The sequence below is a fragment of the Phalacrocorax carbo genome, chromosome 1 (genome assembly GCF_963921805.1).
Source record: "Phalacrocorax carbo chromosome 1, bPhaCar2.1, whole genome shotgun sequence".
Lineage (NCBI taxonomy): Eukaryota > Metazoa > Chordata > Aves > Suliformes > Phalacrocoracidae > Phalacrocorax > Phalacrocorax carbo.
The window spans coordinates 210,480,052-210,498,123 of record NC_087513.1 but is presented as its reverse complement, the minus strand read 5'-3'; the positions used below and the strand labels follow the sequence as shown (position 1 = coordinate 210,498,123).

The following is an 18,072-nucleotide window of genomic DNA, read 5'->3' as shown; positions in this document are numbered from 1 at the left end:
AATATGATTGCTGTTTGGCTGCCTGAGATAAACATGCAGTTACTTATCAGAATTTTTTGAAGTATGAGAGGAAAACCAGAGGTACCGTACTGAAAAAAAAATGGCTTGATGAGCCAACTGACTCTAAGCAGGCACAGCTCAGTGCTCACACAGCGAATTGTCAGAAGCCAAACACCGTAGTGGCCAAGAAAAGGGTGCTTTGACCCCTCAGATTTGGGCTTTTTCCCCTTGATGTACTACTACTGTGTGACTTTAACCAACGAATACAATTTCCCTCTGCTTCAATTTTCCCTCCTGCTATTTGCTTCTTTAAGTAGCTTGAACCCTTTTTTGTTATATGATATGGGCGTAGTGCTTTGCACAGAGGGTGTGGGGCCTTAGTTGGAGACTGGGTGCTACCCAAATGCAAGCAGTAAGATAAATAAATATTCTTCTGGGCTTTCTATGTTCTGTGTTACTGTAACACCAAATCAGCATGTGCACAAATGCATGTACGATTTCAATGTCCTCTGTGAAGCAAACAACATTTTGAAAAAAAAAAACAAAACACAACACCAGAATGACAAAAAACCTGCAGCCAAAGCAAATCAAAGATGTATTTCTAAGTCCTTGCAGATCTGGGATACCTCATTGATTGTATATAACTGAAGAACTCTCTAGGGTCTGGTATCTGAAAGCACCCAGTAGATGTTCCAAAAAGCACAAAATCATCTCAACGCCCCAATTTTATAGATGGTTCAAAAAAACCCCAGAAAGCCGGAGCTGCGTCGGTGTGAGATGAATGTTAAAACTGACTGTATTCTTTAATGTAGCCAGCAGCACAAAATAAGCAAATTAAAAATGGATTTTCTTTCAGTAAGTTACTATAAAAATTACTTGTTTTCAGAAAGCTCTTCCCCTTCATTTATCAGTCCAGCTGTTAATCTCCTAAATTAAATCTATAAATACTATGGAGTCACAATCTGTAGAAGGATGATAGATAGGGATACTCTTTTTCTTCTGTCTTATCATTTTCTTACTGTAGAAGAGTAAACTGATCAAAACAAATATTTGCTAAAAATATAGCAAATACAAAACACTTAGCTGTTTTCAAGATAATGATAAAATAAAACAAACAAACATGAACAACAAAAATGTTCAGAAGGAAAAATGCCTCTATTTTTTTGGTTTATTGTTGTTAATCGCATTTTTATGAGAGGAGGAATTTTTGTGTCAAAGCCTTACCCGCTCTGTTTTGTTACTACTTATCGATTTCAAATATTAACTTAATAATACCTTTGCATCAGGCTTGCAATTTATAATGTGCTTTACAGAATCTGATCTGATGCATTCCCTGAAGCAAGTAACCAAGTCCATCCAAATTGATTCTCCCACTGATTTCTGAGCCTGTACATGTGTGTGAATTGCAGCACTTGATTTGCTCCTTTGTTCCAGGTTCTATTATAGGGAATCTTCCTTTCTTCTTTCTCTACCTTTTTAATTTCTTCCTTGTTCTCTTTTACAGATGCACTGCCTCCCTGTATCCTGTTCTCTCTTTTCTTTGCTTTTTTCTTCCCCCCCACCCCCTTCTGCTGCCTTCTGTCAGTCCAGGAATGTTTTCATCTCGCACTCCTTTCTAATTTCTGCTTGATTTCCCCTGCTGCTCTTCTCTGTTTGTATTCGGTACAAAGCTGCAGGAGGGCATAAAACATGCACACACAGAATTAAAGCGCTAGTACGCTTTGTTAGCACCTAGAAACTTACCTTCAGCCGTATTTATCACAGAAGAAATTGTAAATGGGATAAGTAGTTAAAGCTGGAGGCAGAAACATGCATTTCAGAAACACTGTTAGACTGTTCCCTTTTCCTAGGTAGCTACAGAGTGCCACCTATTGTCTGCAAACAAAGCAGTGAGCTTTTAAAATAAGTTACCCTGAAATTACCTTTGCCTCAGTTGCTGTTTTCTGTAGAGAACTACGCGTTTTTACTGAGTGCAAGAAAACGTTGTTCACGTTTGAGTTACTTTTACTTCTTACTTGCCCATGACCATGCCATCCTTAAGTCTTTCATTCTGTTACCTCCTTTACAGCATTTATCTGCATTCTGTCTGAAGTCCCTTCATGTGTATGACAATTATATTCGTAAAGAATTTTAATAGAGGCAAAGGAGTCTTTCCTAATGTTGCTTCCCAGATAGTCAAGAAAAATTGGAGCACCTCTTCTTAAATCTCCTACCACCATATTAAAAGAGATGACTATACTTTTGAATGCCAGATGAATAAATATGTAACATCCTCATCTTTAGCTTTATCAAAAATAAACTTTTCTTTAGGCGTGGATAAAGTATTGATGGATAACTCATTTCTGCATTTTTCTTAAGAGAGGACCTCATCAGTGGCTGGTATTGCAGTTTGTTTGCCTGAGAAATTCTTTTCCTCGTTTAACTTCATAGCGTGCTACAAAACTATATTATCATCAAAAGGGTCTTCTTCATTTTCATACTAAGTACGCTATGCAAGCATGAACCATGATATATTTAAAAATTCCTAGTCATTTATTATACTACGGTGAATTGTCATATACCTTCTGCTTCCCGTAGTTTTTGTGGTATAGTCATGGGTAAAGGTTTTTCTATGAAGATGACAACACCACTTGTGTGTTCTTGAATCCACCTTTCAGATTCTGCAGGATACTCAGTTATGAAAGAAATATGAAGTCTCTATACAGCCAAATTTGAGTCATGACCAAAATGGCCTGATTAGGCTAAGGAACAAGAGCCAAAACCCATTGTGGTCTAAGAACAGCTTCTGACACTTCACTGTTACTGTTTGAGCTTTCTCTGTACATAATCATCCAAGAGCAGAATGTGAATTTTGCTGTCAAAAGGCCAAAATCACAGAAGAGCACTGACAGCGTTTTAGGCATAAATCTGCTGACTTGATCAGAGACAGGGATTAATAACTGGGCCAACTTTTTGTTGAGCTGCACAGTTCACTATTCAGCAGATACCCAGTTGTATTGACCTAGTTTTGCCCATAGCGCTGGCTTTCAGCTTTATGATCCAAGCTGCCTGTCATACGTGGAAATACTCAGTTTCGTTTTGAACAAGAGCTCTTCTGATTTCTCACCAGCAGGGCATGCAAATGTATTTGTTTGACTTTACTGCCTCAACTCTCGCAAAGCATTTTTGATGTGTAGGATTCAAAGACAAGTGTCACTGTATCAGTTTATGGATGAAGAAATTGAAGCTGGAAGAACAAATTACTTGCCAAGATCACTCAGCAGCTCATGGGCTAAGTGGAGGAAGGAAACCATGCTTCCAGCTCGCTGCCTTAGCTCTGCTCCAACCCCCAGCTGCCCTGCCTAATTAAAAACCTGTTTACACTTCTTAGATCTGGATTACATTATGTCTAATCTGCACGTATTTAAGAAGGTGCTAAAAGTGTTTCTGCAAGGCAAATCAACAGCAATGAGCCAAAAGAAAAGAAAACCCCCTTTATTTTCTGATTGGTTAAAAATACTTCAGGAATGTACAAACTCAAGACAATATGTCTTTTTCTCACAGCTGTATTTTTAAGAGGTTTTTTTTGACTATACAGTGTTAAGAAAAAGTTATAAGATGGAGGACCGTATGGAGTAGGACTATACTTTCACGAAAGGTTACAATCACCTTTAAAAATATAAAAAAACTGCTTAATATTTTTCTTTCAAAAATATTAAGCTTTGGTTTTAGAAAGTTGAGATGTTATTTAAAAATACTGCTGGGGATACTGTTTGAACATTAGCACTGGGCAAAGAGGAACAAACGCCTACTGATTTGGAATTATCATGTAAAGGTTAACTCCCCATGTATACAGCCGTAAGACTTAACTCGCATCAGATAAGACATCCCTCGATGCACCATGCCTCTCTCCCTTCTGTTTTTTTCCTTTGAAACCAAAATGGAAATGAAAAAGCCATTCATGTGATGTAGAACTGTTATAGTAGAGAGGAAATACTGGCTCTTTTTTAGAAGAAGCATTCTGAAGCATGTTTCTGAAGAGGTGTGTGTGGGTGTGGGGGTGTGTGTGTGTTTAAAACTGTCACTTTGCTGATAACTTTTATCTGTAAAAACTCAGAATTAGAACAACCTATTTCTCTGTGAGGAGTCACAGACACATAAATGTATGTGTTTGTGAGTGTTTGCAGGGCTGGGCTTAAGATTTACACATACTAATATAACAGCATTTACACTTTTTCTGAAAAGTGAATTGTGAGAGGGATTTGAAATGGGGTAAGTACCGATAAATATGGTGTGTGTATATGTATATATGGTTGTGTGTGCTTGTGCATCCAAGGGAGAGACAGATCCGAGGCCTGGTCTGTAGAGCAGAGACTGGGAACCGGGACAACGGGGACACTTTCTCAAGGATGCTCCCTTGATTGCTTAGGGAAGTCATCTCTTTCTGGAAATAAACTTTCCCATCATTAAATGCATGTTACTATGTTTACATCCTTTGGGGCATATTTTCAATTTACAGATGGAAACTGCCATATGAGACAGAGCTGTTATTAGTTATTGATTTCCATCATAATGAACAACTTTTTAAAACAGTAAGACAAAAGCAGATATCCCTCAGTCTGTTCAGTGACAAAGCTGCTGTGTAACTTTACAATTGCAAGCTCCCAATAATGTCAAACCGGAGTTTTTCATAAGATTCTGCTCTATTGCCTTGATCATATGAATGTTATTTGCTCCAAATCTGTCAGGATCAAACACACTTGCCATTGTTTTGTCTAGAGTTTTAAATTTTTCCTTTGTTCATTTGTTTAAAAAGCAAGAGTAGAGCTTGAAATAAAAAAGGTACCATGTAAAGATTGACTCTACCTGAATATATCTAGCATTGTTACAAATTAGATTATAATATATCTTCAGTGGTTTAGTTTTTTTTTTAATAAATCCATCACTTAACTTAGTGAAGATGACTCCAGTGGGCTGAAATTAATAGAGATGTTTATATTCAACCATAAGGAAAAATCCAGTAATAATGTTGGTTAATTGCTACCATATCTGTTCTCCAATTAACAGATTTATCCCATTTATTAAATGGTTTCTTTACGCAATAACAACTCATTTTGTCTTAAGCAAAATATAGGGTGCTTAAGATGCCTTGAAAAATGCATACACACTAAGAGTTTTGAATGGATAAACATTATAATTTTGTTTCTGTACAGAGAGCCTCGAAAAATCATCCTGCACAAGGGCTCCACAGGACTTGGTTTTAACATTGTGGGAGGAGAAGATGGGGAAGGCATTTTCGTGTCTTTCATCCTAGCAGGCGGGCCTGCCGATCTCAGCGGAGAATTGCAGAGAGGAGATCAAATTTTGTCTGTAAGTATTTGTGTTGGGCTTTCCCAGCCAACTACTTAATCTTGTCTTTGTCTATACTGCAAGGGACACACAAAGTCTTTTTGGTTTCCATGTTGTGAAAGCCAAGCTGGAAACAGTTTATCATTGACTATTTTGTTTATTTGCTCTTGGGTTTTATTGCATTTGTTAATGGTGTTACCTGCACTTAGCTCAGAGTGAGACTTTCCTCTGCTTTATGTTATCTACAGCATGGCAACACCACGGAGAAGACCTAAACACAGTGGAGACCTCAGCATCTCCCAATTTAGCCCATCAACCAATTCCATTTTGCCCAAAATGCACTACTGAATCCAAAGAGATTTCTCAACTTCAGCTTTTCTTTGAAGAGAAAAAGCAGTAGCATGAAATCATCTAGGCTCAGGGTGCCATCTAGTGTGCACTAAACTGCTTAGCAACTGGCCCAATAGAAGGAGATTAATTAGGTTATCTTAATTATCTCTGTGCCTCTAATGAATTTGAACACTCTGAAATTCATTTGAAATTTTAGCGGATAAAAGGCTTTGTGGCCTGAGGTTATACTTTGCATACTTAGTCCCAAAAACATCTTTTTAATTTTTCTTTCATGTATATATTGGTAGGACGCATTTTAAAAAGAGGGCATTTATGTTTTAGGCTCTGTCAAGTAATTGAACATCTGATTGAAACAATCGGAATATAGAGGATTTTGAATGACAATGAAAGCCTTGAAATTGTAGTTAAATATCCATTCACATTATGCCACCTTACAGACAGAAGAAACTATCCCAAATTGATGCAGTTGTGGCTGTTTCATGTAAAGTACATAACTAGCCTTGAGGCAAAGAACTGGAACACAGGAACTGTTCATCCCAGATGAGTGATGGACCCACCAGGCTGCAGTGTCGCTCACTCCCGCTGCCGTGCTCTCTGGCCCGTGAACCTTCCATCCTTGGCTGCCCCTTGCTTAGCGTCGGGGTGGAAAATGGCATTAGCCGGGGTGGTTTGTGGCATGGTTATGTGGCACTTTCCTGGTCAGTGTTTAAATCCCTTCATGAAGAAGCTGGAACTGGTTTTCCTACATTGCTAAGGAGTTTCTCGGCCACTGGCCTATTCTGTGAGAAGTGAATTTATCTTCCACCTGCCAAAGCTTTAGTGTGAAAAGGTGGCTGGTGCTGCTTTACAATATGTGGAAACTGGCAAGTTAGCACCAAAGGGATGCAGTAACCTGAAGCTGTGAGGATAATAGTATATTTTACCTAGACCTGTCCCTTGAAAATGCTTTGAGAAAATTGAGAACAGAAAATTAAAAGATGTTTAGGTGCCTTAGAGAGCTCCCTAAGCAAAAAGTTCATAGGAAACTGCAAGAAAACCAAAGTAGCCTCTTATAAGGTTATCAACCTGAAGAGGTAAGGAAGGCAAACAGGACCACAGACAAGAAACTCAAAGAATAAACATGGAAATTTCTTCAAGACAACTATGCAATTTATTTTATTTTGGCTGGTTGCAGCAAAATAAGGCTGACTGAAAGAGCACTATGAGATTAAAGCCTTACACAGTACATAATATTCAGAAATCCAGCCGCTCAGATACACATTTAAAAGCCCGTTTTCCTTTATTTTTAAGCAAGGGTATATTTAGCACTGTAGGATACCACCACAGTTGAATTTTGGACCTTGATTTTTGTCTGTTTCATAGCAATGGTTTCCATAAATTCTAATTAAAGTTACCAGTGTTGCTGCAGCATTTACTTGTCATGCAAGAGTAGTTTATTTGTTCATTGAGCAGAGAGGGATGGAAATTATTCCTAAATTAGACTGTGTGCATGTCCCCAGGCAATCACCAAGGCAGGCACTGCTGACTTATTTAGTCACAAATAACTATTATGAATCCATTTTTCCATAGTCAAAAGAAACAAATGTCATGCACTGACTGCTTTTAGAGCTGATTCATCTTGGACCATTGTCTGGTGAAAAGTCCCAGACACCTTAATTTCATAAGGGCTGCACAAAGTGGGACTGTTTGTTTATTCTTTCTTGTCTCGTCCCTCAGAAACACTTATTTCCCTACTGAAATACTTTTCCCATTTGTTTCTTAAAACATGACAAATCTGATTCACCAAGAACAAATAGTACCCTCAAAGCTAGTATTTCTAATTGACTCGGGCTTGGTTACATTTCTTTCAGACAGAAAGCATAGTAAGTGTTTTAAAGAGGAGATCTGGATTTAATTTTCTGATTTTGCTGTTGGCCTTCTATGTGATCTTAGGCAAGGTGCTTTTTTGGATTTTTTTTTTTGAGCTTCAATCTTCCTCATGGCTGAGGAGGAACGCGGTAATTTCCTAATTCATGCACGTGCTGTGACTATGGCAAAGCATTGGCCGGTTGAGAGATACATAAACTCACCTTTGGGAAGATACTTATAAAAATACCTTAAATAGACAGCAATTCATGAGTTAGACCCAGCAAAGCTAGGAAGATGCATTGCCTTTAGTACACTGGGTGTATATACACTCCCAGAGTCAGCCCACAAGGCTTGGACAAATCTCATACCCTCTCTGCCGGCTCGCCGTTATGCGACAGGGAGGGGTCCAAGCCTAAAGCCCTCCAGGGGCTCTATGAAAGATTATGCCGCAGCCTTGGCCCCCACAGATGAGTGAAATTGGCGTTTATTTTCGCCAATGCCACCAGATGGCACCATAGGATCAGTAATGGTAGAGATCTGCCTCGGAACTGGCTGAAACCTTAGCGAAAGCAGCACTAGCTGGAGTTTGTTTTGTTTCCACTTCACTGACTGGAAATATTTAACTCTTATCTCAGAAAGCAGGCTGATATTCCCAATGCTTCTGTGCAGAGAGACAAAATGAATCATAGCTGAACCTTGAAGGCAAATTGAGAATAATGGAAAATGTTCTGTTTCAAATGGTAAAACATTTCAAATAGCAAACAATGAATTACAGCGTTACATCCATGATAAGCTGTTTTTTCCCTGCTAAATGGTAGGGGATTTTTTAATGCTGATTTCTTCTTGCTATAATTAATTATGCTCTTGTGAATTACCACCAACCTAAACATTTTCCTTCTCACTTCTGAATGTCTTTAAAATGTAGTAAGGCGTACATCACCAGTGTACATTCATCACTATAACAAAATATATCCCTCCCTGTAGTATTGTCTCCTTATTAAGTATAATGTAGATATTACCAAGTGGCCTTTTGAATACTAATCGATATCAAGACTTGATTTTCTAGGCACTGTGTACACCCAGATTAACTTTCATCTCAGACCTGAGTAACCCAAACAAAACATCTCAGAATATCAGTGGGAGTATTATTTCCGTTTTAGAGCAGTGGAAATGAGGTACCACTATATTATCTGATTTATTTACAATAATTTAAGTCTAGACTTAGAGGCTGCTTGAACTCTGATCTAACCCCAAGTTCTCCATCTCTTAGGAAAATGCAGGCTCTAATACAAATAAAATTAATGTTCCTTGATGCCGTCCTTGTTGTTCAGAATTCAACTTCCAATGCTAAAGGATATATTGCCTATTAAAATAGCAATGGGAACCCAGTGTTGTTCAATGAAAATCGCCTGCATGGGCCTTCCAGGAGCCACACACACAAAACGGCCACACAATGCAAACGCCCTTGCTGACGGGAAGCAGTACAAGTCTTGTGATTTCAGGAAAGACGTACTAAGTGAATACATTGTAATTTTTATGGAAAATTCCTGAGGAGGCAGGAGGATGACTATGGTCCTATTCCAACAAAAAATGTTACATCAGTTTTCTGCTTCACAGTCTCAAATCAAAATTACGATAAAACATACCTACTTATTTCAGGTGTCTGAACCTGTATGCTTCAAAGCACTTTCAGTGTCAAGGGGGCAACTTTATCTATAGCTACAGCAACTAAAGCACAGAAAGTTAGTTTACACACACAAGTTCAGCAGCAAAATTCAGATTTACAATTTGCACACAAATAATTAGTGCGTATTGCTCCCTGAGGTCCTATGATGACATTGTTTTTCAAACAGTTTTCTAATTTTCCATTAGACTGCATCAAGTTAAAAAAAATGTATATTACAGAGAGAATTAAGGTAAATTAATAGCCATAAGGAGATAACAGCAAGTATTAGCATTTGAATCTTAACTTTTTAAATGACTGAAAAGACTAAACCTCAGATTAAGATACTTAAACTTAGACATCTACATGCTTGCTGGGTGTCTGGTTGCCATTAAGCCAACGAGGCTACAGAATGATTCAGCTGGCCAACTGTGAGTTGTGTAGAGCAAGCTGAATCCCTCTGTAGGCTTTATTGCCTGTATTGATGGGGTATCCATTGACTTTAAGCTTAAACGCTTAACACATGCAGGCATGTCTATATTTGGGCATCTTAAACTGACTCTCACATTTCATGTGTGTTTGCCCTTGTAATACATGGGTTTTTTTCACCTAACATTGTGCTTCCTTCATCAAAAGAAAAGTAAAATACAATTGTGGACCATTAAAGCAGTATCAGTTTTATTTCATTCTCCTGTAGAAACGCTTTAGTACTTTGCGGCTCACAAGAGCAGGATGAAGTGTGGCTGGTAGTCTGAAAGTAGAATCAAGAGAAAAAGAAGACTGCTTGTGCTGGAGCAAGACTGCTTCTCTCAAGCAACCCATCCCGCAGGTTACCTTAAGCAAATAAAACAAGTTTCCTGAAGGGTAACTGCTCGACAGCAATAGGAAAAATAGTAGAAAAAGAACAGGCTGTGCTGTGACGAGGCAGGTAGTACTCTTGTAATGCTTCCATTTTCCCCAGTATCTAACCTGAATCATATGAATTAACCAAATTCTGCATGGTTTTCCTCTTGATCTAGCATGGTACCAGGAGGTACTCATATATGGGGAAAGGCAGTACCTTTTTTTCCCTGCTGCTTTCTGAGAATCGAGTAAGGTTGCATTGGGAAAGGGCTACCAGAGATACTCTGTGGGATTTTCTGTCACTGGTTCATGACATTATCTGTGGTTTGTTTGCAATGCTGGTATTTCAGCGTCTCAATTCAGTACAAGTCTCTGGTCTTTTACACAAGGTTCTCCCCTGTAGAGGGAAGGTGATCTTTTATATTGATCAGATTTTGTCTTGTGTCTGTGCATTGTCCTGCTGTCATTTTTGTGAGATATTTGCTGGCCGTTGTGAACAGTTTAAACGCATCTTTCTGCCTAGTTCCTCCCACACAACTCCTACCTACCTCCTCACTCACATCTGTAGCAAAAATAAAGTATGCATTTTAAAAAAATATAACGTTCCCTAATTTCTACTCCAAATGCATGCATATAGAGTAGGATAGAGCATGAGGACTCTGTGCTTATTTATAGCAAATACTTATGCTTTGTATTTGCTACAGTTAGAATTGACCTTCAGATTGACTTCCCTTACTCTGGTGCAAAGAAACCTTCAGCTTTCTAATTTAAAATGGCTTTTTGCTCATGGGGAAAGCAGTAAAACTACTCAGGGCAAAGAGTGCATTTTGTTACCTAGTTACAAAACGAAGAAAAATGGCAAATACCATTTGGTTTTTCTTCTTAGATTGGGTTCCCCCCCCCCCCCCAAGGGGTAACTGGCTTGAAAAATGTTTGAATCATCTCTATAGGGCACAGAGTCTTTTGTCCATGGAACATCAGTTTGTCACTCTTGTGTAATAGCATTAGGATTGTAGCAGATACTCCCTTTGCCTTACAAGACACATTTGTGGAGGCACTGACCATATCCTTAGGATACTTACTTCCCTGTGGTGGTGTGGATGATATATGACTGTCCTCTGGCATAGGAGAGTCTATCAAATTCTGAGGCCTTTAGCTGCGCTTGTCCATAAAAGTTCCCTTTTTATGTTTTTAACATTAAACCTGATTAGCCAATAGGAAAAATTACAATTATGTAAACTTGCTTAGTAGTCATGTAGAGAAATTTGTATGTTATATACTGCAATGTTCATATATAATCAATGCAGTGACTAAAATGGTAGATCAAGTTGCATGATTGGACTGCTTTAAAGAAGTAGGACTTGTTTGAAAATCAAGGGAGAATGTGTTGCCAAACTTACCCAAATGATAAATACTGCATGGTAGGTGATATTTATGGTAGATCTGTAAAAAAAAAATCTCTGGAGGGAAGGGGAGCTGAGACCAGAGGTGCTGGCATATGTTAATAGGATAACACCAGCAAGAAGGGCAGGTAGATTAAACTCCTTAGGAGCAAATAGTGGATAAATCTAAATTCAGGCTTTGTTAGTATTGCAGGGCATAGAACCCATCGGGCTCTCTGTGTAGCCAACAGAGAGATGTAGCCACTTCTGCAGCACAATTTACCTTGCACTAAAGTAGACATTTTACACAGGTCAGATGGCCACTGTTTTGTAAAACTTTGTATTTCTTTTCATTGATTATAGAGGATTTGGCATGATTTCCCTTATATGATCTGGGTACACAGTACTCCACCTTTCTATATAAGCTCAGTTTCACCTTTTACAATATGTGCAGACATATGTCCCATACTTGCTGTCATCATGATGAATCAAAAACGTTTCACATGATAAAACTAAATCACCCATACAACTTCCAGTACAAGAGGAGATTTTTAGAGGTACAGAAGGCAACTGGACACCCAATGAACAGAAGCTGGGTGCAAATGCAAATTTATGCTTTTGAAAAACCTCTCTTTTGCATATTTTAAGAAATAACTTATTAAAAAAAAAAAGTCTTTTTTATTCCCATGAAGCCTTGGAGTTTAGAATCTATGTCAGGAAAGCCCTAGCATCCTCCTTGACCATAAAGATTCACTTTAATGAAGTCACTGTAAAGTCTAACATCTGGGAACACTTAACCTTGGAGAATAGAGCTGGTGGCGAACTGCTTTTCAGCATTGTTGATAAATACACATGATCTGATGGCTGGAAGTTGCACTTACACATACCCAGCCTCAAAACATGATGCACTTGTTTTGTAGTCAGGATAACTGGGTTATATCGCCATAGAAGCTTGTAGACTTGTCACTTCAGGACTTCAAAATAAAATAGATTACTTTCTAAAATACAAGCTTAATGGAGCTTCTAGGGAAAAATTTAGCACCTGCGTATGGTGGAATACTACATACATTGGTGTCTAAAGGGGTCTCTTTTGTCTCTTATTCATCTAGGAATCTGTCTTCCAGCTGCATTTCTCTCTCCTTCTCTCCCTGCCCTGCCCCCGTCTTTCTGCAATCTCTAACGTATATTACAATTGCCTTGATGAAGTAACTGTTTCCTAAATTAACTCTGACATTTCCAAACAGATGCTCAGAACCTAATAAATTATACTAACAATTCTCATGAATAAGGTATGTATCTTCTTGCCAAGCAGTGTTAGCTACCAGACCTGTCAGTTACGTGTCATGCAAAGCTAGTAAATGGGCCTAGACCAGAGGCTGTGTATTTTTTTTCCTGTGATGAAATCATCAGTTGCCTCTAAAACATTCCTTTTACAACTGCCTCAATGAGTAGAAATGATCTGATGCCAGGCTGCTTGCTCTTCAGCTCCTAATAGTTTAAGGAGGAGTTCACATTCAGTTCAAACATTCTGACTTAGCAAATTTTGTTTTAAGACTGTCAAACAGAATTATGTCTCATCTGATACATTGAAGATCTGGAGTGAGCTTTACAGCCCTCAGTGTAGCCTTACTGTCAGCCTCACAGTGAAGGAAAACTAAAACCACAAATTTTAAAGCCAAACTGCCACTGCGGGACAAAACAGCTACATCCCTGAGCTTTATTCGTCCAGAGATTTGCCCCAGGCTGGACTTTTGCCTTGTACTTAAACAGACTAGACTCCAGGCTTCATTCTGCTCTACTGCCCGGTAAGTTTTGGGTTCCTGAGTGATTAAAGAAATTATCATGACATGAGCTGCAAAATAATAGAAATTGGCCATGCAGTAAATAGGGTATTTGAGGGATATCTGCAATAATTTGCTGGAGCAGGTTTTGGAGATCCTTTTGAAAAAAACAAGAGAGATATGCCCTTTATGTGAACAGGCAAGCCACCAGGGCAATAACAAAAGCAAAATCACTTACAGAAGACAAGGGCTATTTCCCTTCCATTGGTTTTAAAAAACTTGCTTTATCTGAAGCTATGGAGCATCATCTTTTCAACGTCTGTGTCACATAACCCAAATCTGTAGAGCCTCAGATAAACTATGAATGTCATGATTCAGGCAGTTTTAGTATAAAAATGTGAGCGCTGAGCACTTACTTCATCCAGAGCTGAAGATTACAGTTAGCTACCATTCAATTGTTAATATATTGCCTCCTGGTGACTGGATTGAATTCGGTATAGATTTGCCATGAAACAAGCCAATGGCCATCTCGTATCTCACAGACCACATTACCATATTCTGTGGATGTGGAAATATGGAAACGCCTGTCAAGCAGAGATCAAGGCAAGGATTTCAGTTTTGGAATTTGCCACTGACTCAGTGCTCGGGATCAGACACGTCACCAAAATACTCCTCTGTCTCTAAGCAGCCTCTAAAATTGTTTTACCTTTTCATTTCAGTTCCTGAGTACCTATTGCTCATTGGCTTCAACTGAAATTAAGTTCTTATCATCTTTGAGTTATAAGGCACTTATTAAAATGGAAACCTTTACTTCATTTCAGAAGCAGGAGAACTGCAATAAATATTTCTACTTATACCGTCCTTTGAAATTCAAATGTGAAATAAGAACCCTGCAGCATTATGAGCAAAACTGATCAATGGTAGTTTAGCTGCATTCTGGGCATGGAGCACAGCAGACATGGCACGATATTATGTTTTCAGTGCAGTTCAGGGTGAGATAACCTCTGTGCCTTGAACGAAGCAGTCTTAACAGATCAGAAGAAAGTGTAGGCACAGAAAAGATTAGGAGAGGTGAGAAAAGTGAGAGAAAGCAATAAAATGAGCCTCAAAATTTAAAAGAAGCTAAGCTGGGGAGTGAAGACTCGTTTCCCTCTCTGCATTTCTCCTTTCTTTCCATTTCTAAGCTTTTTCTTGGCTGGTGAGGCACCTCCTCTGGGGTGCTGAGCCCACCCGGCCCCGCCGGCTGCCCCCGGCTGGGATGGGGGCTTCCCTCTGCCGGTGGCGGCCTGCCTCAGCTCAGGCACGTTGCTGCTCAAGGGCTGTACTTGGGCGACGTGCATGGCCGCCTTAGAATTCGTGTACGTTTCGCTGGTTGCCAGAGTTGCGTGGGACAACGTTTAGAATGATTATACCACCTGCTTGTGAGGAACGTGTTCCCCAGGTGTGTTCAGGGCAGGTCATCCCTAACGTGTGTTTTCCCAATGCTCCCTTGCTGGAACACCGTACGTCCACCGCCTAAGGGTTGGTATTCCGTTCCTAATAACTAAGCAGGACTGCTGGAGAACATGGCTCCGCTTTCCTCTCAACTCCTGCTAATGTGCTTGAGAGTATTTAAGTTGACATGCAAAGTTAAGGTGGATGAATAGGGTTCTTTGTGTCTTCTCTTAATGCAAACAGTGGTAATTCTGGCTGTAAAGAGTTGCCTTTGTTCAGACTTCTGTTTGCTACTTCAGGCACCAAAAGCTCTTATTTTATGAGTTCAACAAATAAAAGAAATCAGCCAGAACTTGAAAAATCTGCCGTATTGTTTGTTCCACAGTAAAAAGGTGCCATTTCTACACCATTTAATTTGCTGTATAAAAGCACAGTACTATGCCAATGACAGTTCAAAGAATAAATGAAAAGAAATCCTCTGTTTCCTCCCCAGAGAAGGGATGTGTTTCTCCTTTCCAATTCAACAAGTGTTTCCAAGTGTTCATTTAACCACCGTACAAACACAAAATAAGGTGGCTTAAATAAATACATGGCTAAGTAAAAGGGATTATTCTGCTAGCCTCTATTCGAATGGCCTACATATGACTCATGCTCAAGCACTCTAACAGTGTGTCTGCTAACAGAAGACAACCAGACTGCACTAAGTCTTTCAATGACACTGTTCAGGATTGAACCAATTTGTGCTACTATGGGCTATTCATATATTTTAAAGGGAATATAACTCTTCCAGTTTTAGAATTCGATCTACCCAAAATATAAATTTTACCTTTCATTTAGATTATGATTCAGTATTTAATGAAGTAGGTAATTCTTTAGTTTGAGTCAAGAAATGTAAAGGCAATTACTATAATTACTGCAAACTAATTCTCTTTTTCTCCATCTCAGTTTAGTTCTGTCTGTAGTTTTAAATTATAATCTTCCATTGCGGAACTTCTCTTTGTTTGTAAGCTTTCTTACTGCTTTTTTACCACAGCATGCAGAAGAGACAGACATCTGTATAAGCTGGAGGCTCTTCTTACTTCCATTATGTCAAATTCATTTTGGAGTTAGGCATCAGAAATTGTGCAGTCAAATTCATTCTGGGCCAGGACGTCAGGGTTGTGCAGTCAAGCTCAGAGCAGCAGTGCTACTTTGCTCATTGTACAATGATTCGTAAAGGAAGCCAGCCTACTTAACAGGAAAGCAAAATGAAATAAAACACAACTAAACACAACAAAGCACCTTTGACAAGTATTAAACGTTCCTGCCCACACTTGCATCTTTTTTTCTGGTATTTTTGTTTCTTTTACTGTTTATTCTTAACATAAACAGCATTAAATTAATTGAATGCTGTAACGGAAATCAGATTTTTACTATTGGCAATGTAATCATGTCAGGGAAAAACATCACCACACACAATTCTTATAATTAAAACATTGTTTTGGAGGAAGAGACAAGGCAGGGAGATTTCTTTACTCCTTCAGAAACTCTTGTTCTTTTTGGCCTGAGGGTAAGAATTTGATTAAAATGTGTAAATTAATGGTGTCTTTCATCAAGATTTAATGTTGTTACATGACTATGCTGTTTTTCAACTAGAAGGTTTGGGACTTTATTATGTTTGCTTTTAAATATAGGGAAATAATACCCAGAAATCAAGTTAGCATCTACTCTTCTTGTTCTTTAGAAAGTCAGACTAGGTTATAAGCCCTTTCTAAATTTAATGTCTATTATTCTGCGGCGCGATCCTGACAGATATAGGTGGGCAAAATAGCATGTAAACACACTTCTGCCTACCTGTTTGGCAAGGATTGTTTGATTTTATTCTGCAACTGTGCATCCTCAAGAGGGTAACCACTATTTTGGCAACCTAGTGTAGTCAGGTCATTTACCTGTTCAACATTACTTAATCAGTTTTGTCTGGCTTGTTTATCACCTTGATAAAAACTACAGAAGATAGAATTGATGTGTTGTTTTCTCTCCCACATTCCTTTTCCTTGCTTTTCTGACTTCAGTCACTCAGACCTGCAAGTCCTCCTCAAATGTCCATCCCAGCCTATATCGTAGCAGAAAAGTGAACAGAGCAGAGAAATTCACTCACTAAAACATGTTGTGTTTGCACCTTAAGCAATCATTTCATCTAGAACGAGCGTGCAAAGGGCAGGAAATGGTAAATTGTCATTTCAGTGGCTTCTTGTTGTTCTGTGGAAAAGTGTTTTGTAAATTTGGAAAATGGAAATGGAAACATTTGGAAAATATTTGTGTAACCACTTTGGTGGAATTAGTGTGTTATGTTCTTGATGCATTATTAGGATCTTAGTCATTGGATCACAAAAAGATAGAACTATTTTTTTTTCAGAAAAGAAGGAGAATAAGCATGTGGTTTCTCTATTCTTTCATACATCCTCCCTTTCTATCTACAGAGAGGTTATGATGAATTATTAATGATTTTTAAAGCTTCATGTTCTGTTAACACAACTGTGAAAGACCACCACAATGTTTTCCTATATTGCTTAAGAGAGGCTTGAGTACTACTGAAGTCTACAGTCTTCAAGCTTAATCCTAAACAAAATTACTAATATTTTTTTCTGGACCTTTTAATACTGACCAGGAGACATCATCCATATCCATCTCCCTATTGCAGGAGCTCAGGAATTCAGGAATGTTCCTTTAAGCTTTTTTCAGTTCATCCAATTGCTTCTTTCTCAGGACGCTCTCAAGGACTACATATTATGAAAAGGAAGAACACACAGATAAAACCCAAACTCTCTGTTAAAAGAAAGATGACATCGCTTCAAAATTGTCTTCAGAGACACTGAATCAAGGCTGAGGTTTCTTTTGAGGCATGATACAGGCACTGTTCCACCTAAACTTAAGGATTCTGTTTGGGCCTCCAAAGTACCAAAGCTGTGACTACAGTGCTCAGTTAATGAGCAATTGTAGTGCTGGTACATCTGTGCCCATGGCAATGCAGCATCAAGTGTCATAACACCATCACAGAGTACAAGTAGGGCAGAACACCTCTTTCTTCCATGGAAGTAGCCTAAATTGTGGTCCTTTCAGGAGGTTTGTACTCTCCGCAGAGGTTGCAGACTAGATCCTAATTAACAACATATGCATCTGATGTATTTTCAGTGTTGTGCACTAAAATATATTAGATTTTATGGCACTGCAAACTATGATTCTCTCCTTTGTTCTTTTAGAATGCACTTAATCATTGCCTTCTAAGATACTATATGCCTAGACTGAATTCTGTGGGTCTGTTAGTCTTGCCATCCACCAGACTTGAGGTTTATGTACACAGCTTTAATGAAAGTATTTGGACTTCTGGTTTATTTTTTCTGGAAACCTTCCACCAGCCATTTTTACAGCTATTGCTTTCAAACAGGAAGGTAGGACAAATGAG

General features: G+C 38.7%; 1 protein-coding gene across 15 annotated transcripts in view; it reads left to right on the top strand.

The window, feature by feature from the left end:
* DLG2 (discs large MAGUK scaffold protein 2) overlaps positions 1–18,072 on the top strand; it is an 883,409-nt gene that overhangs the window by 647,026 nt on the left and 218,311 nt on the right. For all 15 annotated transcript variants that reach the window (XM_064441431.1, XM_064441436.1, XM_064441434.1 and 12 more), the window contains one exon: positions 5,193–5,349. In XM_064441431.1, coding sequence (XP_064297501.1) covers positions 5,193–5,349 — 157 coding nt within the window. The remainder of the gene's footprint in view (positions 1–5,192; positions 5,350–18,072) is intronic.